At 52.0% G+C, this 23336-nt stretch overlaps 1 protein-coding gene across 1 annotated transcript in view; it reads left to right on the top strand.

Annotated features, from left to right (window-relative positions):
* The window catches only part of CACNA1D (calcium voltage-gated channel subunit alpha1 D), a 303856-nt gene that overhangs the window by 238120 nt on the left and 42400 nt on the right, over nucleotides 1–23336 (top strand). The window contains exons 25-31 of the mRNA XM_045529982.1: nucleotides 481–588; nucleotides 676–728; nucleotides 2321–2467; nucleotides 4122–4323; nucleotides 6426–6584; nucleotides 7911–8021; nucleotides 16507–16590. Coding sequence (XP_045385938.1) covers nucleotides 481–588; nucleotides 676–728; nucleotides 2321–2467; nucleotides 4122–4323; nucleotides 6426–6584; nucleotides 7911–8021; nucleotides 16507–16590 — 864 coding nt within the window. The remainder of the gene's footprint in view (nucleotides 1–480; nucleotides 589–675; nucleotides 729–2320; nucleotides 2468–4121; nucleotides 4324–6425; nucleotides 6585–7910; nucleotides 8022–16506; nucleotides 16591–23336) is intronic.

The raw sequence follows: 23336 nt of genomic DNA, 5'->3' as shown, positions 1-23336 counted from the left end.
AAGGCTGTCTAGCCAATTAAGCCACCTGTGCCGAGTGCTAATAGGATTTTCAAAATCATTTATTTTTGTTAATTTATTTTTCTTTATGATTGTTCATTTATTACTTTTTTGTTAGTAGTACTTCTTTGTGTTGATTTTAGTCTTTAAATCTATTCTCGTGCACATTAGACAAAAGGCTAGGGTTTGTATTTTCCTAAGTCCTCTTTGGGGTCAGGCGCCCTTTGGGCCTGTGTGCCGGGCAGTGCTGCGCCTGTGGCATTTCTTGTGACGAAGCTGACTGCTTTGGGGGAAACCAAGGAGGGCAAAGTGCTCCCCACAGGTCTCTCCCTGCAGAGAACAGGCTGGAAAGCAAAGCACAGGGGACCACAAAGGTGGAAAATGATACACAAATGCACATAAACGTAGACTCTCTTGGCCGGGAATAGCTCACCTCATGGCTAGGATGACAAGGACAGTAACGCCCCTCTGCCTTCTCCCCAGCACGTGGTCCAATGTGTCTTTGTGGCCATCCGGACTATCGGCAACATCATGATCGTCACCACCCTCCTCCAGTTCATGTTTGCCTGCATCGGGGTCCAGCTGTTTAAGGTAGAGGGGACTGCCTCCCAGCACAGAGCCAGGTTGAGTTCCCGAAGGGGAAGCCTGCACTTGACCTCCTGTCTGTTTTCTACCCAGGGGAAGTTCTATCGCTGCACAGATGAAGCCAAAAGTAACCCTGAGGAATGCAGGTGAGCGTCCTGACAGCAGAGTGGGGCACGTGGAAGAACAAACAGAAAACTTCAAGGATTCACTTGTGTTAGCATTTCGGGAGTTTTTTTCATGGAATGGAAGAGACCTGTGTGCTCAGCTCATGATTGGATAGATGGTGTTTTGTTTTGTTTTGTTTAAATTGAAGTGAAATTCTCATAACATAAAAACCAACCATTTTAAGGCTGCAATTCAGTGGCATTTAGTACAGTCACATAGTTGTGCAACCAACACCTCTATCTAGTTTCAAAACTTTTGTATCATCCCAAAGGAATGGATAGATGGCTCCTTTTGACATTTGGTGTAGAGTCTATAAACGAGGTGGGGAACACTCTGAAATAAGGATTGTGAAATGCCCCAGATAGCTTCCCCGACAGCCATGTGGATGCTTTCCCCTAAACCAGAACTTGAAAACTCAACTTCCTGGTGTTCAGGCGCTGGCTACCCTCTGCTGACAGATCTTCCAGCCTTCCTTTCTCCTTGTGCCTGTCACCCACGCTTTGGGCGTATATTTCCATTCACGAGAACTGGCAGAGGAGAGAGAAGGTGGGAAATATTCGTGCCTCTTATTCCAGGATATGCAGTGACTACGTAGGCAGGCACGGAAACCACTGCCTGAGGTTTGAGACTCTGCAAAAGTCTGTGTCTTGTCGCCCATCAGAGATTAGCTGACTGGGCTCTGGCTTGCCTTGGTTTGGGGTTTCTTTGAAGCAGGTGGTGTAGTCAGCACCAACTGCAATTTGACTGTGGGCGTGCACCTCCAGAGGCTCCTTCCCACGGGCTGTGGGGTGCGTAGCACCCCCTGGAGGTTCCCATGGGCTGTGGGGTATGTGGCACCCCTGGAGGTTCCCATGGGCTGTGGGGTGTGTGGCACCCCCTAGAGGTTCCCATGGGCTGTGGGGTGTGTGGCACCCCCTGGAGGTTTCCACAGGCTGTGGGGTACATGGCACCCCTGGAGGGGAGCAGTGCAGCCGCAGTTCCCTGGTAGACTGGAGACACTGTCCCTTCCTTCTCGAAGCCTCTGCTTCCTTATCTGTAAAATAAAGATGTTGGATTTGTGGGTTCCTTCCAGAAATGGAATTCTGTGAGAAATACTGCGTGCCAGAAATTATGGAATTCTTTTGGAGCGAAAATTGGGAATATCATTAGTTAAAAAAAGAGATTTTATTAAAACTAAAATGCAGATAAGAATGTACCTGGGCTCGTTTCCCAGAGCTTTTGGGATGTTCTATGGCCGGAGCTTTGATTCCTCAGCACATGCTTCGAGCGCATCGTATGTGAGAAGTGTTTGCTGTCCCATGGTTTCCGTTGGTTAGCAGACCAATGGTGGCAGCCCGGCTGCTCTGAGAATACACGTTATGCTAATAGTTGTTCAGCAGTTACTTGAACCACAAAGCGGATGACAGGCAGGGCGAGGAGAGGAGAGACTCCGCCTGAGTCGCGCTCAGCTGCGCGGCCTGGCCGGTGGGCTGAGCATGGCGTGCCTGGAGGTGGGATTGGGACCGTGTGACCGACTTACTGCTGCTTCCACCTGCCACGTGTGAACCAGACGACCCATGCTTCTCCTCTCCAGGGGGCTTTTCATCCTCTACAAGGATGGGGACGTCGATACCCCTGTGGTCCGTGAGCGGATCTGGCAGAACAGTGACTTCAACTTTGACAACGTGCTCTCGGCCATGATGGCGCTCTTCACCGTCTCCACGTTCGAGGGCTGGCCCGCGTGAGTACCAAGGGCGCCCGTCTCCCAGGGGCGTCTGCGCGCTCCCTGGGGGCCCTGGGCTCAGCCCTCCCTCCCGGAGTCAGTCCCACTTCTGTCCTCCACCGTCACGGGCTTGCCCTGTGGCTTTTTCACTTGGGGCCGCCCGTCAGTCACTTCTTGACCCACAGTGCTCCCCTGTGCACATAGGCGAGTGGCCTGTGAAGCAGGGATGGCAGGTCCTGGGCAGCACCTCTGGGTGGGAGCAGGGAGGCCCAAGAGGCGTTGGTCACATGGACTCCCGTTGGTAGCTGTGGCAGGAAAGCTGCCGTGGGCTGCTCCTTGACAGGGTCTCGGTAGTGTCCCAAACCATGCGTCCATTCCTCCCTCATACTTAGCATGCTAATGCGTGAAACAGTCCTTTAGACGCCAACTCCGTGCAGCGTGCTGTGTTCCAACTGTGGGGGAAACAGTTGTCTAGACGTGGTTCCTCCCTTCAAAGCCCAAGGCTAGTCAGAGTCAGGTGGTCAAGCCAGGCGGGAGGCCTGGTGTGTCCTAGATGTGCAGAACAGGGTTCTGAGGGATGGCGGGGATTTTAGCGGGTGAAGTAAGAACAGAAAGGAGAAGGTAGAGTACAAAGGGCAGGTCTCCCGTGCCTTTGTGTTGCTCTCTGCTTTCTGATGTCCCAGCACCAGCATCTGTACGTACATAGAGCCCTGACTGTCCCACTCTCACCTGCGGAGGAGCTGCAGAAGGTGGGCAGGCGGGGCCCCGAGGGCTCGCAGAGTTCTCGGGTACACGTGACAGTCAGATATTCTCAGGAGCTCTTGTGGGGTGTAGGGACGGTGGGGTGGGGCTTGCTCATTAGGGACTTGGTCCTGGGAGCAGAGAGGCATGGAGGAAGCCCCTTCCCTCTGTGGAGGCACTGGCTGTGGTGTCAGGCTTTGAATACTTACTTTAGCAAAACGCGGTGGCAGCTGGTGGGAAATGGACAAATCTGGGACCTGGGGCTTGGAAGAACTGGGCTCAGCTCCCAGCGCTGCCCCTGAGGAGTGTGACCTTGGGTGCTTTGCTGCCTCTCTGAGTGTCCATACAATGGGTGTGACAGTAACGGCTGCCTTTCCAGATGGAGATGAGGGTTCAGGGAGAGGATGTGAGGGTCTAGCACCGTGTACCATGGGCTCGGTGCTCCAGAAGTGTTGAATCTGCGTCAAAATAGGGGTCAGTTGAACATGGGGGTGTTACTCTTATTCCTATGAAGAGTTGTGCTGGGCATATATTTAATTTTAGTGCATATTTCAGTTTGTGGAAGCTCCCTTAGTTGTTTGGAAATACTCCAGTTGGTTGCTTATTGTCTTTGCCAGTGCATACACAGTTTTCAGTTTCTCTGGGGTCTCGCACGTGATGTTCTTCCTCTGCGTGCACAGAAAGGAGTGCTACTGAGTATCAGTGAGATCTTTTGATTTGCAGTCCTCAGAACTGTCTGTCAGTGATTGTATCCCTGGTGCTCCCTCCTCTAGGTACTGGCTGTTGTCTGGGCCTGAGGCTCGGGAGGCTGTGCCCAGAGACTTTGGGGTGGTGCCAGTGCTCACGGGAGGAGTTCGGAAGAAGGAGACCCCTGGGAAGGCAGTGGGCTGGACTGCTTGGCAGGCCCTTACTTGGTTTTTCCGCTCTCCAGGTTGCTGTATAAAGCTATCGACTCGAACGGAGAGAACGTCGGCCCAGTCTACAACCACCGCGTGGAGATCTCCATCTTCTTCATCATCTACATCATCATTGTAGCTTTCTTCATGATGAACATCTTTGTGGGCTTTGTCATCGTTACATTTCAGGAGCAGGGGGAAAAAGAGTATAAGAACTGTGAGCTGGACAAGAATCAGGTTAAAGTCACACACTGTTTGGGCTTCTGTCCCTTGAGCCAGAGTGGAGTGCCTTCTCTTTTGACTGCTTACCCCACACCCAGGGAGGGGCGCCCACCTGCCCTGTGTCCCGGAGGCTGGGCCCTGCTTAGAGCGTGCTCTCAGCCAGCTTGAGAGTTAGGTTGCCGGATACAGACTAGGTGTTGTCATGATGGAGTCCATCCCCAGACCTGTTGGTTTGAAGTCAAAGAATGCCTAGGCCACCTTCTGTGGTCCTGACCCACTAGTGATGGCCCAGACTCTAACAGGGATGCTGTGGCCAGAGGCTAGAAGACACTGAAACATTTACAGTCCCTGCTGAGAGACAGTCTTCAGTATCCACTCAGGGCCAAGTTTCTTAACCCTGGTGCTATTGACATTTTAGGCTGGATGATGCTTTGCTGTGTTTCCTGTGCTTTGCAGGATGTTTAGCAGCATCCCTGGCCTCTACTCACCAGTTGCCAGTACCACCGCCATACCCCAGCAGGGCTGACCAAAACCCCTGCAGACATTGCCAGATGTCCCCTGGGCAGGGGGTAAAGTTGCCCCTGGTTGAGAACTGCTGACTTAGGGGGAAGTACCCTGTAGCAGCACAGGGAAGTCAGTAACTTCAGATCTGGGGCCAGGATCATACCAGCAGGATCCTTTATCTGGCACCTTGTTTTAGCCAATCTGGCAGAAGGAGCAGGGCCTTTGGCTCTGGTTATGAGGCAACATGAGGGAGGCAGGAGCCCTGCACTTCCCCGGCATCTTCTCTGTGACCTTGGGTGCATCCTGCTGCTCTCTGGGGCTTCTTGCCTTCTCTCTAAATTGAGAGCATTAAGGAGTTGCTCATTAGAGGTTCCTTTCTCCCCTAAGAGTCTGTGAGATCAAGGTTCTGTTCTGGGAGTTTCCCCCAGGCCCTCTATCAGTAGCATCTCTGTTTTGATGACTGCGTAGAAAGCAAGAATGATCTGGCAGCGTGGGCTTCCTGGGGGGAAGTGGCCATGGCATGCTGAGGCAATCTGTCCCCCAGCTGGCTGTTTCCACTGGGGGAAATGTGAGGACGTGCTGGCTTGATTTGGAGGAAGATTTTCCTTCGCGTTGTCAAGGTGTCCCTGCAGACTGCACCAGGGACAGTCCAAGGGCAGCCTGGCCCAGCACTTTGCTCACCCAAGACGAGTGTCAGGGCCAGCCAGGCAGTCAGCACTAGGAGGGTTTCAGCACCTGAGGTCTGGAACAGGCTCGAATCAGGGGGCCCCTGGAGTCAGCACAGCACCGAGTCCCAGCCAGAAGGACCCCGTCTGAAGTCTGCGTCCAGCATCAAAGCAGAAGAGTGGGGGCAGATCTAGGCCTTGGTGCTGAGATGAGGGCTCTTGGGGCTGGAGGGTCCCTCTGGGCTTGCCCCAGAGTGAGCGGGAAAGACAGTGCTCTGGCAGGGCCCCGACCTGAGTGCAGTCCAGCTGCTTTACTGACCACATCCCAGGGAGTCTGAGATGAACATGACAAGCTCCAAAGCCCCCAAAGCTCCCAGGTGGACACACAGATAGTTTGCTGTAAGACATTTATGGTCACCGTGTGTTCTGGCTCCTGAGACGTGTCTCGTGGGGTCCATGCTGGAGCAGCCAGCAGGCTGCCAGTCTCAGCGAGTGAGCGCAGCCCTGGTTCTTAAGGATTTCTGTGTCTGTGGTTACTTGGCTTCCTCTCCTGGAGGAAGTACAGGCAGGAGCACTGTAGACATGATCTGCTGACAGGGCAAAGGCCTGGGCCGAGTCCTCACTCCTGTGCTTATGCGTGCACTGCAGGACCCCAGGAAAAACAGCTAAAAGCTCTGAACTCAGGATTTTTTAATAAGCAAAATGGAAGCCAAATGGGTGCCCTGCTTACCCCCGGGGTTGCTATGAGGCAGAGAAGGCATGGAGGAAGGCCCTTGGGTGACTCCGAGAGGTGCCAGTGGCGGGGAGGGGGCTTGCTTGTCACTTCCACCATTGGCTGTGGTCCCCGCCCACGAGGTGCTGAGTGTGCCCGTTCAGAGCAGATGACCACGATGCTTCCTTCCCCAGAGGTGCTCAGAACCCCGTTTTTGCCCTTTTCTGCCGTTGCAGCGTCAGTGTGTTGAATACGCCTTGAAAGCACGTCCCTTGCGGAGATACATCCCCAAAAACCCCTACCAGTACAAGTTCTGGTACGTGGTGAACTCTTCGCCTTTCGAATACATGATGTTTGTCCTCATCATGCTCAACACACTCTGCTTGGCCATGCAGGTAAAAATGGAGACAGCTGTGGGTATCAAGTCTGGGCATTCTGCACAGCCCATACCCCAAATCCTGAGGGTTGGAATGCTGCCCCCTCACGAGAGGATGGGTTTCATTTTCTGATGAGTCTGGGCTCTAGTTTAGCCAGAGTCCCATTCTGGCAAACAGTTGTCACTGTAGGAGTTTAAGATCGCTCTTTTGTTTAAGAGACTGTCTGCACTGCCTGACGGTAGGTAGCATTTTCTTGGAGCCTGAGTGTGGAGTGTGGCATTCAACTTGGTGAACGTTTACTATGGGCGTCCTGTGGCCAGGTTGCAGGTGAGGACTAAAGCTCTGGTGATGGACAGCCATTTCAGTCCTGACTTTACTCCTTACCAGCTGGATAACCTTGGGAAAGCTAAATTCCCTGAAGCCTTGCTTTCTTTACTGGTAAGATGGGGAATCTGTCATGCCTCCCTGAGAAATAAGGTTTATGCTAGGTAATTCTTGTCAGGCACTTTGAGCTCAGCCTGTCCCAGAATAACACCCACTGTTGGAAAACAAAACATAAGTCACATTTCTGTCCTCTAGTGGCTCTCAGTATGGCAGTGGGGAATTCTCCAGTTCATGATGTATTGCGTTTGACCTGAATGATGGCTACTTCTTGCTTACATTTGTGGCAAAGAATGCAATTCATTTTAATTGGCCAATCCCAGTCACAGTGTGGTATTAACAGTGAGCATCTTCAGAAGTTATGTTGCCTGGTAGATATTGCACAAGGACAGGAAGCAAAGACCAGGGTCTAGATCCAGTTTCTGCACTGACTTTAGGAACTTGAGCAAATCAAACCAACTCTCAGTGCTGTCTGGAATGTGAGTCTAAAGATAGGGATAAATTTTCTGGCATTTTTTTTAACTTAAGCATTCTTTATGAATGAAAAGGACCTTATGCTGATGGAGGGAAAAGTGTAAAGTCAAGGTAACACTGCCTTTTATTAAACATACACCTACATGGCATAAAATTTATCCCTAACCAAGTTCTACCTTTGTTCATAGACATTTTGGTGGTTTCTGCATTGCGCCTGGTCAAGGTCCTGAATATAGGCCCTGCCAGAAGAAAGGGTGAATGCCCTTTTTCCTGAGCAGAGGAAATGGATATGTTTGTCCCCTTCATCATTCAATCATCCTCATCTTGTCATGGACCCCGTGCGCTTTGTGGGAGTTCACCCTGTGACCTTGCAGTCCTGGTCAAGGTGGAGTCGTTGGAAGAGGGTGCCGGGTTTGGGGGGGCCTCCACTTGCGAGTTGTGTCATTGCGGCCGAGTCTCTGAGAACCGCACCTCTGTCTCCATCCGCAGCACTACGAGCAGTCCAAGATGTTCAACGACGCCATGGACATTCTGAACATGGTCTTCACTGGGGTGTTCACCGTTGAGATGGTTTTGAAAGTCATTGCGTTTAAGCCTAAGGTGAGTCGTCAAACCCTCTTTTCAAAGGCTGTTGCTGAATCACCCCAGAGAAGCACCCGCTTCCTGTTAGTCTTCTGTTACTGAATTATGCTAAATTGTTTGGCTGCTAACTGGGTTACCACCTGAGAACATTAAAATCTGATTAGAGTATCTGTGTACATGTGGGAAAATGAATCTGCAAAAACAAAACTCATGAAAACAATTCTGAGAAAAAGAAGGGAGGAGAGAACTTGGAACTTGTAGACTGAGATTGTTCTGAAACCAGATTTGCTGTTTCTAGAATAGCATGGATCATGCTGTCTCAGGGAAACCTGCCTCGTTACTTGAGCATTGGAGAAAATGTTTGACCATAAGCCCATCAGGAAGAATTTGACCCTGATTTTACTTTCAGACTTTGGTTTTATTTGTTTTGGGTCTACAGCATCCTTTTACCTTTTATGGAAAATGCTAAAACCAGCCACAGACTTCTCACAGCCATACCATCTTTTGTTTGTTTAATTTAGAAAAATTTTGCTTGACATTAAGACAAAATGAGACATGAAATGTGTTGAGCTGTGCTGGCGACTCAGCATGTCGTGCCTCCTTTGGGAGGGAGTGGATCCGGGTCCACGGTTGTCGGTGGCTGCAGCAGAAGACGCAGTGTGGTCAATGTCGGGCGCACAGCTCTGAAACCGGGCTGGACTCAGATTCCTGTTCTGCCACTTGCCAGCTTAAGTCACTCAACTGCTCTGTGCCCAGTGTCCTCATCCATAAAATGAGGATGCTCATAGTCCTGTTTCATGGGATGGCTGTGAGGAGCAAAGAATTACTGCATACGCAATGCTTGAAATCATGCCTGGTGTGTAGTGCCACACTGCAGACAGATGTCAACCACTGCTGTCCCCGCCGCCACCATCACCATCAAGCTATTAGTACAATGTTCCCTTGTTCTAAAACCGTAGACAGAGGAGCCCATGCCGGGCTGAATGGTGGGACGTTTGGTCCTCAGTTTCTTTCCTAGCACAGCCCGTGACTCTCAGAGTTAGAGAATGCCAGAGTCTGGTGACCCAGTTCCCCGTGATCTGTGTGTAAGGTACCTGCAACACTGATCCAAGTAAGACGTGGATTAGGAAATGGATGGTTTCACATGCTCCATAGTTACAGGAAATTCTACTTCCAAACATTCCTTTCTTTAATTTGAATTAATCTCTGCAATCTTTATCAGATCTTTGTGGACCAAAAAGAAAGGACATTTGTAAGTGACCAATTGGGGTGATTGCAGTGGGGTCAAATTTGGCACCTTGTGCATGGCCAGATGTTACCTCCTGTGACTTGTCCATATCTACATACATAAACATTTCCTCCTCTTCCAAATTCATCCTAATTTCCTTTGAGATTTTGGTTTGCTTCCCTCTCACCTTTACTTCTTTGAACAATATTTGTCTGGACTGATGGAAAAGGGTGCAAAGTGCGAACATCAAAAGTGCTTGCAAAGTGCAACATGGGACACGTCTGTGGGACATTTCCCAGATGGCTGTGTCATGTCTTCCCTTGCCTGGTGACGAAGCTCTGAAGTTTTTGAACGCTTGTTCCAGGCTGAGGAGAAAGCACACTCCCCCACGGTGTGTGAGTGTGAGTGTGTGAGTGTGCGTGCACATGTGTGTGTGCATGTGTGTTTGTGCGTGTGCTCACACCCTCTAGCAGGCCTTCGCGCACTGCTGTGCCCAGTAAATATCCAAACCCGGGAGGAGAGGGCCGTGGCGTGTGAACAGATGGGTGATACCAAAGGGAAATGAATAGCTAACTTATAATCAGTACTGATAGATCAGAGTTTGTAAGTGGGTGGTTTCCGCTAGCAATTGTGCGGCTTTTTAGTTTTACTCAGCAAGATAGCTTCGTAGCACAAGACAACTTCAGATTACAACAGAGAGAACTTCGAAAACAAAAGCAGCAGCAGCTTCCCTGCACTTGAAGAGCCCTGTTGCTGGGTCCACCGGGGCCAGAGAGGGAGGTTTCATGTCACTTGTACCTGGATGAGTGAGGGAATCAATTTACCCAGAGGCAGCACTACCTAAAATTGTTCCTGCCCTCCTTCTCTCTCATTGTTCTGATGTTAACAAGCCCAGCCCAGGCAGGTGGTCTTTCACAGAGAAGCCTGCGGGCCCTTCCTTCCTGGTCAGTGGGGTAGTCGGGCTGAGGAACAAGGCGGTCAGAGCAGCAGGCGGATGGATATTCTGAGGAGATGGCCAGAGGGGACATCAGCTTCATCTCAGGAGTGTCTCTTGAGGAGCTTGGTGGCAGGGTCCCTTGGGGCAGCCTTCTCCACGCTGTGGTCTTCCCTTCCAGGGGGACTGTTAGCATCTCTGTCAGGAGAGACGGGGTTGCGGTTGTTTTGTAAAACAAATACAGAAAGTGCAGTTACACAAATCCTTACTGGTAGGAGGCAAGGGTTAACAAAAGTCGAGATACCTGACCCTAAGAACTTCTTTTATATAAGGGGAGGGGTACTGAGAGCAACCACAGTCAGAGGGAAATGAGCCCAGGCCAGGTGAGGTGAGGCTGCCCAGCATCAAGCAGGAAGGGCCAGGCAGGAAACCCAGACCTGGGAGCCTCTCTGCGCTCTGGGCAGGCAGGAGAGGAAGGTGAGCAGAAGCCCCGGAGCAAAAGAATGAGGGGAAGGTGAGCATGTGGTTCAGTTTATTATGTTGATTCCCCGAAGGAAAATCCACCAGCTGGCACTGACTGGATGCAGAGTTTTCAAAGTAGGCCACAATTTAGGTAAGACACAAGCCTCATTCCTCCAACCCTTCCTTCAGTATCCCCAGGAGAAGCTGCTGGAATTCTCTTGCTCCAAGGAGAGAGATTCACAGAGGAGGGCCTTTTGCAAAGTGCTGGCCCCAGCAGGTGCGCAGAGCACTTCTGTGGGGTCAGAAGGGCCTGGTCTGTCTGGGGCTCCTTCTTGTGCTTCTCGGTCACCCCTGTGCTGTTTAGTCCAGGATACGTTCTAGGCCAGACCACCTGCTGTGGCCGTGGGCTCCTCGCCAGCAACCACACTTTGTTCCCAAGTCTCAGTCCTTAAAGCATTGCCATCTGAATTCTACCCTGAAAATGTCAGATTCACATTGCTCTGCACCTGAGCTTGGAAAAAGTAAAGAGAAGGTAGGTTTGGGGAAAGAAGAAAGTATCTTAGTGCTGTCACCACACTTCTGTGCAGAGCCAAGCGAGGCGCACGGGGCACTCCCTGCTCCGGGCTCCCTGGCCTCTTAACAAAGTGCCAGCGATCTCCCTAGTGTTCATTCTCCACCTCCTGGAAAGAAAATTTGATACTATCTTTTCAGTTCTTCAGTGGTCACACCTATTCCAGGAGATTTATTTTTAATGTCAAATGAAGCTTGGAATGTTTCTGTCCTTAGACTTTTATGTTGGGCTTCTTACTGGGCCGCATCCTCTCCCCCTGTCCCTTCAACACCAAGGTTTCCCAGCTCTCCCTCCTGGTCCTCTTCTCACCTTGCAAGATGCTACATGCTAGGGCTTCAGTGGCACCTCTGGGGCCCCCAAACCTGCACTGCCCTCCTCTCCCCCAAGCCACTCTGCCTGCCTTTAAATGCTCTCCCTGCCTCTGCCTCAGCCCTTTCTGTTCACCTGCCACACACCCCTCTGGAAGCCCAGAGCTGACCAGGCCACTCTTCCAGTGAAATTCAGGCACCAGCCACCTGTTGCTTGAGAAAAAATACATAGTTTTCTTAGTCTAATATTCAAAGTCCTGCATGAAACACGGGTCCATGTGTATTTCTGCCTCCTTCCTGCCACTCCCTCTCTGCCATTTCTTCTTCCCCACCCTCTCCCCAAGTGTTAACATGCTAGACCTTACTATGCTCACATGCCTCTGTCTGGAAGCCCTCTCTGCAATGTCACCTCCTCCATGACACCGTCCTCACCAGCCCAGCCAGAGTCAGCCCTCCCTTGGCGTGTGTGTCTGTTAGATGGTCACCCTGCATCGACATTGCCAACATCACTCTGTACCTGCCGATCCACCTGCTGACAAGCAGCTGCTTGAGGTGACAGGCTGAGTATTCTGTCTTTGGGTCCACGGTGCTGCTTCATATGGTGTCTGCCACATGGTCATTTTGCAGTAACGATGAGGGAAGGAAGAAGTGGACGAGCCTGTAGGTGCAGCCTCTGGGCATGAGACGGCACTTTTCTATCGCGAGGTATTTGGGTGGAGCAGAGCCCCAGAGTGAGATATGTTTCCTTTAAGCCCCCACTTTACCTCTGGAAAGGCTGTGCTAGTTAGGGAGCTGTCAGTTTTAGTTTCTACCAAAAGTTGGCACTTTGGGTCACCCCTCGGGTCAAATACTGCCCAAACGATCCCCTGCCAGAAGCCAGCAAATGCTCTGGCTGCCACGGTCAACAACATAAGGCAGGTGATTCGTGTAGGTTTCTTCAGGTCTTCAGATGAGAGGGAATGAAGGCAGCGTGAAGAACCTGGACTTGGGCTGCTTCTCTTGTTTCCTGTTTGCACCCATTCCGTAGACGTTGCCCTCTCCCCGTGCCGCACTATGCTGTAGCTTGGCTAGACGGCCAGAAACAGGAAGGGCGCAGGCTCTGTCCCCTGGGAGCCCACTGTCGGGCAGGGGACAGACATCAGCAAACAGTGAGAAAATAGGGTTCTTAGAAATAATGGAGCTCCCTGGCCCCAAGGCCCACATTAGTCTGGTTTATGATTTTACGTTTCCAGAGTCAGAAATGTTTCTAAGTAAGAGATGTTACTGCATGTGGCTGACTTGCTTGGTCTTTTCAGACAGGTGGAACTGGATAAAAAAAAAAAAATAGATTTGACTGCTGGTTCTACTTGAGAGGCCCTGGCCTCAGAGTTCAGTGCCAGGAGAACATGTGGTCACGGGCCGAGAGCAGAGAGCTTGGAGGTGGGCCCGTGTCTTACCTTGCTTACCAAACTGCAGGGTGCGCCTTTGGTGGGGAGCGGGTGGGGGAGCTGAATCACGCCGCTTGCCAGTGAGTTAGCGAATAGGAGGCCACTAAACAGGGAAGCAGCGTGTGGGAAGGAAGGGAGGGCTGCATTTTCTGCCTCCCTGGAGTCTTGTCAGAGCCACCTGGTCAGAGCCTGTGAGTCCAGCCACCTGCACCAACTCAAGCCTCCCGTTGCCTAGATTAGGGCTGTCAACTTTCAGTCCATGAACTGTTAGGATTTTGGCACAATTTTGTGAGTGTGAGGAGTTTTCTAGAGAGAAAACCGATGAAATTGTCAAACAGTTCCAGGACCCAGAAGAAGTGTTGAGCCCCTATCCTGTTGATTTAAAGGGGTCTCACCCACCGCAGTGCACCAGAACTGAGAGTAGTTTGTCGGCTTATGGGAATCACTCAAAGGCGGAAAAGGTGATCATTTTGCGGAGAGAGAGGAGCTATTCAGGCATAAACTCCCAGAGCAGGTGAGAGGGGCCGGCCCCAGTGTCCACGTGGCGGCTTTGGCCTCTGAGGAACGGTGTGAAGTAGCAGGAGAGAAACAGAGCTCGCGGTACCCACGCGGCAGGCCGGGGCAGGGCCGCGGAGGAGGAAAGGAAGGGCTTGATCTCCGCTGCTCTGTGAGAACTCTGGAGCTCTGGCTGCTGCTCACCCAAGGCACAGATCACCCCCCAGAGGAGAGGGCAGGGATCAGCGTGCTGTCTTTAGCTTTTGCGTTGCTGTTAAGTCCAAGAAGAAAAGGGCAGGCTCTGCTGCTCTGAGGGTGGCCTGTGGCTCGGCTGCCAGAAAACTGCTCGTTACCCACTGGCGACAATATAAAGAATTTAGAAAAGGCCCCAGCGTGCTTACAACCCTGGTACCTCAGCCACAGCACGACACACACTAGTTCAGCCGGCTTTTGTGTTAGGACACTTCCCTGGTGAAGGAACCACTGTGTTCCTCCACGTCCTGGGCCTGCTCTTTATCACGGCTCTCAGGTGGGGCATCATCGCTGGCCTAGACCTCGACGGCTGCTACCTGTCCCCCGTGCTGCCGGCCAAGAGTCCCACATGCAGGACAAGAAAAGCTAGAAGAACAGCTATGCTATTTTTTACGTAGACTTTCCCATTAGACTTTTATACACAGATCTCCTCGTCGGGTGCAGGCTAACTCCTTTGTCAGCTGTCAGACTGCTGAGAGAAGAGGGGTCTGGGAGTGAGGTGGTCAGCGGGGGTGAGATATGAGAGGGCACTGTGATTGCAAGGTGGGGGGAGGTGAAGGATCAGTCGGAGAGCTGGGCGCAGCGGCATGTGCCTGTAATCCCAGTGACTTGGGAAGCCGAAGCAGGAGTATCGCTTGCTTGGACCCAGGAGTTCCAGACCAGCCTGGGCAACACAGCAAAGCCTCGTCACTCTCTCTTTTTTTTTTTTTTTAGAGACAGAGTCTTGCTCTGTCACTCAGGCTAGAATGCTGTAGCATCATCATGACTCACTGTAACCTCAAACTCCTGGGGTCAAGCGATCCTCCTGCCTCAGCCTCCCAAGTAGCTGGGACAGGTGCACACCATGACACCTGGCTAATTTTTTTTTTAGAGATGGGGTCTCACTATGTTTCCCAGGCTAGCCTTGAACTCCTAGCCTCAAGCAGTCTTCCTGTCTCAGCCTCCCATAGTGCTGGGACTACACGAGTGAGCCACTGCACTTGGCCAACCCTGTGTCTTTAAAAAAAAAATTCAGAAATCACAGCTGTTGGATAGAGAAATCTTAGATTAAGAAGAAATTTGAAAACCAAGCCATCAGTTAGTGTAATAGCTCTCCTATAAATGCATCTGGAGGGGCTAACAGTAACTAGAATAAACATCCCCACTGCAGCCATTAGGACAGTCAACATGTCCACATTTTCTATAGTGTCACAAGGCCGTGACTCTGAGTGGCTTCCTCTGGGTCTGCATCTGATCACAGTTCCTGGGACCTGACGCTTCGAAGTACCTTCTGTTCTGGTTTTCTTAATATGGCACTAAATGTACCCAGTTATAAGCATGCTGGGCCCCTTTTTATATAATTCATACCTGAATTTTTATTTCTAAAACATGTCCTGGCTTTTTGGGAAGACACAGCTGATTTGGGAAGACAGAGTCGTTGACCGTGGCAGTCTGCCCCCTGCCAGCCGAAGCCCCCGGCTCCATGTGCCGTACTTCCCAGGGTGCTGGGACAGGAAGGTGCTAACTTAGCACCTACGATGCTGCCCCAGGGGAAGATGTAAGGTGGATTCCATAGGTCACAGTTGTGCAGAGGTACCTTTAGCATTGTGGCAAGATAAGAGGACCTGACAAAACAAGCACTGGGTGCAGCTGGGTGACAGCGGGGCGAGTGCAGGGTGGCGGAAGGCAGAGACGTGGCCCAAGCCAGGCCCTAACTGGGTTCTGGGCTCTTCAAGGTTGGGGTTGGTGGGGTGGGGACAGAACAAACGGCACAGTCCTCGTCCCCGAGGCTGTTGGTGTGGTGGACCTGCAGACAGAGGCCCCACGTGCAGCGGGCAGGGCACGAGGGAGGTGCAGAGTTAGCTGGTGCAGCGCGGACAGCCAGGTCCCCTCACAGAGCAGGTGTTTGTCTGACCTTGAAGGAGGGAGTGAGTTTGAGCAGACGGAGGTGGGGTGGGGCAGTTGGGATTGCAGAGGCATCAGGAGGTGGGGAGGAACCTGGTGGTGGTTTTGAGGGGTGGGAAGAAGTCCTCTGAGCCTGGAGGAGGGAAGGGGAAGGGAAGAGAGCGAAAGCTGAGGTGGCAGGAATCTGGAGCTTGGACGTGCTCTTCGCTCCTCAGCACTCTTCCCCCACAGAGCCTGCAGCGGCCTCCCTCCGCTGGGCCCCCCGCCACAGCCACGAGGGAGTCCCTCCGCTCTGCTCTGTGCTGTCTCCCTCGAAGCCTTCCCCTGTGTCCACTAGACCGAGAGCTCTTTGAAGACGGGGACTTGTCTCGGCCATCCTGCCACAGGGCACGGCCTTTGCAATGCTTGCTGGGCTGGTGAGGGGGAGGAGGGTTGCTGGCACATTTGAAGGGGCACAGAAATGAGAGTGTGCAGAATGCCTGGAGACGGTGCTCTTTACGTGGGAGAGGAGCCACGAAGCCAGCGGGAGACTGGACACTCTGGAAGGAGTGGGAGAACCTTCCTCTTCTGTCAACCTGCAAGGTTTGGGGGGCTGTCACTCCGGGCACGAGGGCAGGATTACCAAAATGCCTCCGTCTGTCCTGCAGATGTTCTGCTTGGGGTGGTGCCGCTCAGGACCTTGGTCTGTGTGTGCGCACATGTGCGTTGTGTGTGTGTGATGTGTGTGTGTGTGTGTGCACGTGCCCTCTCTCACATGTAAAGGTGCACAACCTCCCTGCTGTGTCCCTTTCCACCAGTGGACAGTATTGTTGCCTTCTTTGGCTTTCCCAACCCACCTGGTTGCCATGGGTGCTGCGGGGACTCGGATGTGTCCCCCTATGGTCCGTGTGTTGTTTCACTCATACGTGCTCATAAACATCTGCCCTCGCCTGCTCTGTCCAGGGGTATTTTAGTGACGCCTGGAACACGTTTGACTCCCTCATCGTAATCGGCAGCATTATAGACGTGGCCCTCAGCGAAGCAGACGTGAGTATCCACCTGGCGTAGCGGCTGCCTGTGTCCTCTCTCCTCTGTCTGTGCACACTCTGCTCCCTGCCCTGCAGTGGCATCACCTGGACAAGTCACAGATCCCAGTCACTTGATCTGAAACTAGGATTTCCTAATGAGAGCTGCGGGAAGGACGCCTTGTAGGGCAGAGGCTTATCCCAAGGCCTTTGTAGACACAAGTCACCTCTTAGAGGACGGGCTTCTTCCCGGCACTTACCCCAGTCACCAGTAGGCAAAGGAGGATAGAGCGTCTCTCGTTGTTTTTATCTGCTGTGTCAGAACCAATACCCAAAGTGACATATCTATAATGTGTTTATTTTAAGGTGATGTTTCAAGTAGCCAGGTGGCATAATGCTAGAATGTTTCCCTTTTATAACACTGTCCTTTTCTTCTTTTTTCCTGTTGTGCTCCCTGTCCTCTGTGGCTTCTGAATGCTTGCCCTAACAGCACTATTTCACTGATGCATGGAACACTTTTGATGCCTTAATTGTTGTTGGTAGCGTCGTTGATATTGCTATAACTGAAGTGAATGTAAGTAGCAAACTTCGTGTCCTCTAACGTGATTGTTTTCATTCAGTCTGCTCTAGAACAGACTAGAAGCACTTCCCTGAATCTCCACACACTGTAGAAATGTAGGCACAGGTTTTTTTTTTTTTTGAAAAGACTGAGGATAATTTGTATCTCCCCCCTTCACCTCACCTCCATCCCCTTCCCTGAAAGATAGGAGTGGGGGGAGTAAGTGTGGAATTGCCATTCTGGAACTGAAATAATTTTTTGAAAGATTTTATTAAAGTTGTGAGGGCTGGGGGTTAATTGGGAGAGTATGTGAATGTTGTCCCCCACCAGCTGTGTGACCGTGGTGGGTGGCAGACTACTCTGTGCCCCAGCCTTGCCAGCCGTGAACAGAGTTCATGGTGTGTCCCTCGTGCCCACAGTGGTGCTGTGAAGGCACAGGAGGGAGACCCTGCAGCTGTGTTCTGAGCATGCGGCGGTGGCTGCTGGTGCCCTCACCTGTCCCCTAGTCTGCTCTGAGTCTCAGGTGACACTGGTGAACACCCACACTCTAGCTCCCCAAGGGCTGGTGCCGATGGCAGGCTGCTCAGGACAGGAAGGAGGGCCTCGTGCATATCAGGGGAGCGGCTGTCACTGCTTCTTTGTTATGTTCACTTGAATCATTTGATGGGGGACCAAGTGCAGTAGCAGCATGGTAGGCAGAGCGACCCCCTCAAGAAGCACCCTGAGAACCCCCCTTCCAAAATTAAGAAAGGGATCACCACCTCCTGCCCGGCTCCCTTGGGCCTGACCCATGCCAGACGGGGAGGCCTGGGCAGGCAGAAAGGGCCCTGTGCACCTGGTCTGTCCCCAGCCTGTCAGCAAGTCTTAGTGGGTGTCCAGTGCACGTGCCCAGTTTGAGCCGGGCATGGAAGGGACTCTTGTGCGGTGTTGGCCTCTGCTCCACGATGCCAGTCTGGCCTGCCCCTGCCCCTGCCCCACCTGGCCAGCATCTGCAGGTCCTTCCTGGTGCCCAGACAGCCTGTCTCACATGAGGACCGTGAAATCCCTTTGTGCCACCTGTCTGGGGCCAAAGTGATTCCGGAGTGTGACTATGAGACAGCCACCAGCCTGGCAACCCCAAGACCTGGCAGTTCAGCCCTGGTTCACAACTGACTTGTTGAGCCCCGGTCTCAGGTCCCTCATGGATCAAATGGGGTGAATAATACCTGGCCCTGCTTTTACAGGTGTGTTATGGTGGTAAAACAATCTGAATATCTGTGCAAATACTCGCTAAAAAAACCAAAGTGTTAGCGAGATACAAGGGTATTATTGTGAGCTTTTCCCTGTAATAAGTGAAATGGACTGTAAGATATTACCTTCTCCATGAGTGTGTGATTTAAGCCTCATCACACCCAAGTTTGTGCCATGACAAGATACTAAAATGTATTTCACAAGATGTAGGTACACGTGTCCCCCAACCTCTTGAAGCCCAAATAGTGCAAATTCTACTTTATGTGAGATGTTCCATAAGTCAGCTATAAAATTGCCATTCACGATATGTAAATGATGCTTGCGTATAAAATAATCTGGTGCTAATGGGAGAACAGCAGGTTTCTAACTGGGCTCTCTCCTGAATTTATGGCCAGACATCTGCCTGCTTAATCATATCACAACGTAAAGTGCTCACAACCTACACTGAGGTATAGTTACAGGAAGATTCTGGAACAGACCCTTATGTAAGTCAGAGGCAGTCTGTAAAGGAAGTGAAAATGCAATGAACTGTCAGCTCAGCAGGTCTCCCTGGAGCGCTGGGTGCTTAAAGTGCTGTGCAGGTGGTGGTGGGAATGCTTCGTTTCTGGGGGCCAGGGTGTGGCCAAGGTTTGTCCACCAAGTGGACACCCGGCCCTGTCACGCTTCACCCACCTGCTCGTCAGCGTCTCAGGGTTGCCCAGCTTCACCCTGGGTCAGTCAGGAAAGGGCAAGTCTGCGCTGACATTTCTAGTTAGCATTTGACATGGGCTATCTGTACAGGACAGGCTTTTGTGCAATTAGACTTGCAAAGCCACACTGGCAAGCGCTCCCATACTCTGCTTTCAGTCAGTGACCTTTCCCCTGGTCAGCTGTGGCCTGAGACCAAATGCTTCTCAGCCATGGCAATGCCAGGTCCCCACCTGGGGCCATTGGGATACCGCCTTGGGGAGATCTGTGCTTCTCCATTGGGCCTTGGCACAGAGGGAAGGCCCAAGGCCGTCTTCTCATTTAGTCTGCCTTTCGGCATACGTGTCCTGGGCATCTCCCATTCTTAGGCTCTGGGGAAACACAAGATAAAAAGACTGGGTATCCTTAACCTCTGGCATAAATCTGTACAAGTGGAACCGTTGGTTCCTACACCACCCCCCGCCCCTGCATATCTAGCTCCCCAGGGGAGTAGTGCACGTCACATCCTTGCTGGCCTTGTCCCCTGAGCTCTGGGGTCAGCTGAGCATGAACACCCTTGGTTCATTGTTGGCTGGTTTTAGCTGCCATAAGTTATTTTTTGCAATGTTTAACCTGCTGTCCTCTCTCCCCCAAACTCTGTTGATCTTTCTTTTCTGTTGCCTAATTGATTTTCATATTGGTTTTATTTTTAGAAAATTGTAACGGCAAGTATATATAAGCATATATACGGTGAAGTCGTTGTTAAAGCAAAGCACTTCTAAAGACTGTGTGCTTGGTTTTGGCCTCCCCACCTTTGGTTTTACTGCGTTTCACAGGACGTGCTAAGGACTGGTCGTGGTCATCTAAATTGTTCCCCATCCCATGTGTCGTGGTCTCCAGCCTGGGGCCTGAGCTGGGCTGTCTTGGTCAGTCACACTTGGCTCTGTGACTTGACTTGCCAATGTTAACCTTCCAGAATTAATTATCTGGCCCAGAAATGAGAAATCAAGCTTGTGTTTATATTCTTGGCAAGGACATTTTGGATGGCCCTTTGCACTGTCCTGTTTGCATGCTCACCAGCCCGCTGCATCCTACTGTCCCCTCCCGCGTCCCCCAACCCTGCTCTGCTCCTGGTTTGGTAGCTCTCGTGGGCTTGTCTCCACATTTGGTCGTGACATCACCAAGCTGCTAAAATGTCAGATGACAACTGGTGGGCTCACTCTCGCTCCCCCTGGATGCCTGTTTGCTCCTCGAGTGGTGAAATGGCCCAGCAACACGTTTTCCCTAACCCGGGGATGGCTGTTGCTGATGTTTAGTCTTTTCCCATCATCATTGTTGCCTGAGAGGCAAAACACTTGTTTAGAAGCCATGTCTGCCTTGTTATTACTTACCAAAGAGCATGTGAAAAGTCAGCAGGGAGCTCACTCTCAAACACCCAAGAATTGTCCCTGCCTTGTCAGGTACCCAGTTTGGACCAGGTGGCCAACAGCTGCATTCAGCTTCTTGTCCCGAACCCACGGTAAGGTTGTTCAGCCCCCTCCCTGCTATGCTAACCTTTTTGTAGGAACCAGGTCACACTGGTTGTGGACACAGACCCAGCAACCCCAGATAAAGAAGTGCCCCCAGAGGTCTTACATGCCAGCTCAGAAGTAGTCGGGGGAGGGCCCCCCCAAAAACTGGGTTCCCCAGGATGCCTTGTATTAACCGATGCAACTCTTCTGGGATGCCTGTTTGCTTCCTGTCTGAATTGGAGATCTACATCCTCTCTGCTCTTCTGAGCAAAGATGGAAATTAATACAGAAAACACAGACTAATTCCACTGATTCTATTTGGGAAACCCAGGGTTGTTTTGGTTTCCTCAGTTGTAGACGGCTGGCCCAGAGCCTGTGTCTCGCCGAGGAGCCCTGTGGGCAGAGGCTGGAGAGAACAGCAGGGGAGCTGCAGGAACGTGGGGAACTTTCTGGACCGTGTGTGTAGTTCAGCCTCCTGAGGCCACCCCCCTGAGGTCACCCCTACTGTCTCCCTATAGGGTTCCCAGCTGAAGAACATGATGTCTCAGGGTTGAGAGGGGCTACTAAGGTTGTCCAGCCCGAGCCCTCAGGTGACACTGGAATTACCCCTGTTGAAAACTGATGACCAGCCCCCCAAAGTCATCTTTGGAAAGCTACCTGGGGAGCACATCCTTTCCTAATCCCGTGTCTTCTAGGGGCGTCCTGTGGATGCTCCTAGGAGCCAAGCACACTGTCAGCTCACTCACGTTCCGTCTCCGCCCCCAGCAGCCCCCTTCCTGTCCAAGCCTCCTCCGTCCCTGGTGAGGAAGGTAGGGCTGGGGTCTAATCTGTGTGTCCAAGCACTGAACCCTCACCAACTCCAAAAGAACCCGCTGTTCAGCTGTAGCTGTCTCAGTGGGCTTTTCTAGTGGCCTCACCCCACACGGTCACCCCAGACCCACAGGGACTCGGCTGGTGTGGGCAACCGGCCGAACACCCTGACCCGGGACTGACGCGCTCAGTGCTGGCCACACATCACAACCACCTGGGAGCTTTTGAAATTCCCAGTGTGCCGGCACACCCCAGATGAATCACATGAGAGTCTGACCAGATTTTGTTAGAGATTTCCCGGCCGTTTCAGTGTGTGGGCCAGGATGAGGGCTGGCCTGCCCTTTTCATCGGCTTGACATTTGAAGTTTGGGCAAAGCCATCCTTGGGGTCCTTCAAATTTGTAAGATATTTTGGCAACTTGCGCTGCCCCCCAGTGCTGCCAGGCGCATGCTCCCCTGAAGCAGTCCTCCCGGCCCAGTGGCGTGTGGCGGGCTGGGGCATGTCGCAGGCACACTGAGGGTACATGTAGCTTGGTGTGCCGTGTGCTCTTTCCTTCCTTTCTTGCACGTCGTGCTGTCTTGTCCCTCCATAAATGCTGTCTCCTCCTCCTTTTCGTTTTTTAAACAAGAGAATACCCAGAGTTTGAAGTTCATAGTCCTTGATTTGTCATAGTCCAAAGTTATCAGCTGAAGAAGGGACAGACCCTTGAAAGTCAATTTGGCTGCTGAGTTTCACACCATAAGAAGGGGGTCCTAACGGTGTGTGAGACTTGGGCTGGGATAGGAGGGGCAGGCAGGAGGGTTGTCTTCCCTGACCAGCAGGCCTCCTTGTTCTCTTGCAGGTCTAACACACAGGTTACAGGCATTTGAAAAGTCTACCTGCAGAGTGCTCTGTCTTGCCCACACTGCCGCGTGTACACGCACACGCAACACGCACGCTCCCGCTGGGTGGGCAGGAGTGAAGCCTCCCCATGCACAGATGTAATGAGAATGACATGGGGGACAGTGAGAATGTTGGAAAACTAGTTCCTTCATTTGTTAAAGTCTTCAGTTGAAAAACATTATCTGTCCCTGTAAGGAGATGTTACTTCTTTTGAGGTGAGAAACAGAAGAGGAAAATTACAAGTTAGCCTGGGTGTTGGCAGATCTGTTGCAGAGCTCCCATTCTGAGCATCCCAGGTGAACCGAGGACCCCTTTTAACTCTATCAGAACCTGTTCGACTGGGGTTCACAGTCACATCGCTGAATTTCAGTTGTTCTCTGATGTGCTCAAACCCCTTATTTTCTGTAAATTTTATGGAATTTCTGCTTGGTTTCGGGAGGTAGCCCTTGATGACAGAGAGGCTTCAGACTGAGCCCTTCTTCCCCTGCGTCCCCAGGGGAGGGGGCCATCTGAAAAGTGTGCACACGTGTCTCTTAGCTTTGCAGACACGCCATACAGGAAGCCCTCTTGGAAGCCCCTAGCCAGAGAGCTTCATTTCTCTCTTGGTTCCCAGGTAGATCAGCTGCTGCAGTGGAGATGGCACACCCTGAATCTGGCTCAGTTAAATTACTGTCATTAATTTAAAGGTGCCTCCTGGTGTTGGTTAGAGCCTGCTTGCAGCTCCCCTGCATTCTCTCAGACACTTACCGAGCACCCGTTAAGTGCCAGACCCCATGCTGGGCCCCGAGGGAGCGAGGCCCGGTCGCTGCCCTCCTGGGCAGCAAGAGAGCACTGTCGTCTGGTCCACAGCAGAGCCAGCACTCAGAGGAGGTGGAGCCCCTGCAGCTCGGGCAGGGAGCTGGTCCTACGCTGTTTCTTCTAGAGTCTGCAGACCTGAGCTTTCTCTCGTCTGAGAGCAGTCTGAGCTGGGGGGCGGGCAGTGAGGCTTCTGTAGGGAAACCAGCCCCTCTCCTCCTCACAGGGACTCCATCTGTCCCACTCCTTAGTAGCCATCATTGGACACGCCGCCCAGGCGTTTTGTCCCGTGGGAACAGAAGGTGGGCCAAGGAG

This window comes from Lemur catta, chromosome 18 (genome assembly GCF_020740605.2).
Source record: "Lemur catta isolate mLemCat1 chromosome 18, mLemCat1.pri, whole genome shotgun sequence".
Classification (NCBI taxonomy): Eukaryota; Metazoa; Chordata; class Mammalia; order Primates; family Lemuridae; genus Lemur; species Lemur catta.
The sequence above is the reverse complement of the archived record's forward strand: the minus strand, read 5'-3'. Positions and strand labels throughout refer to the sequence as shown.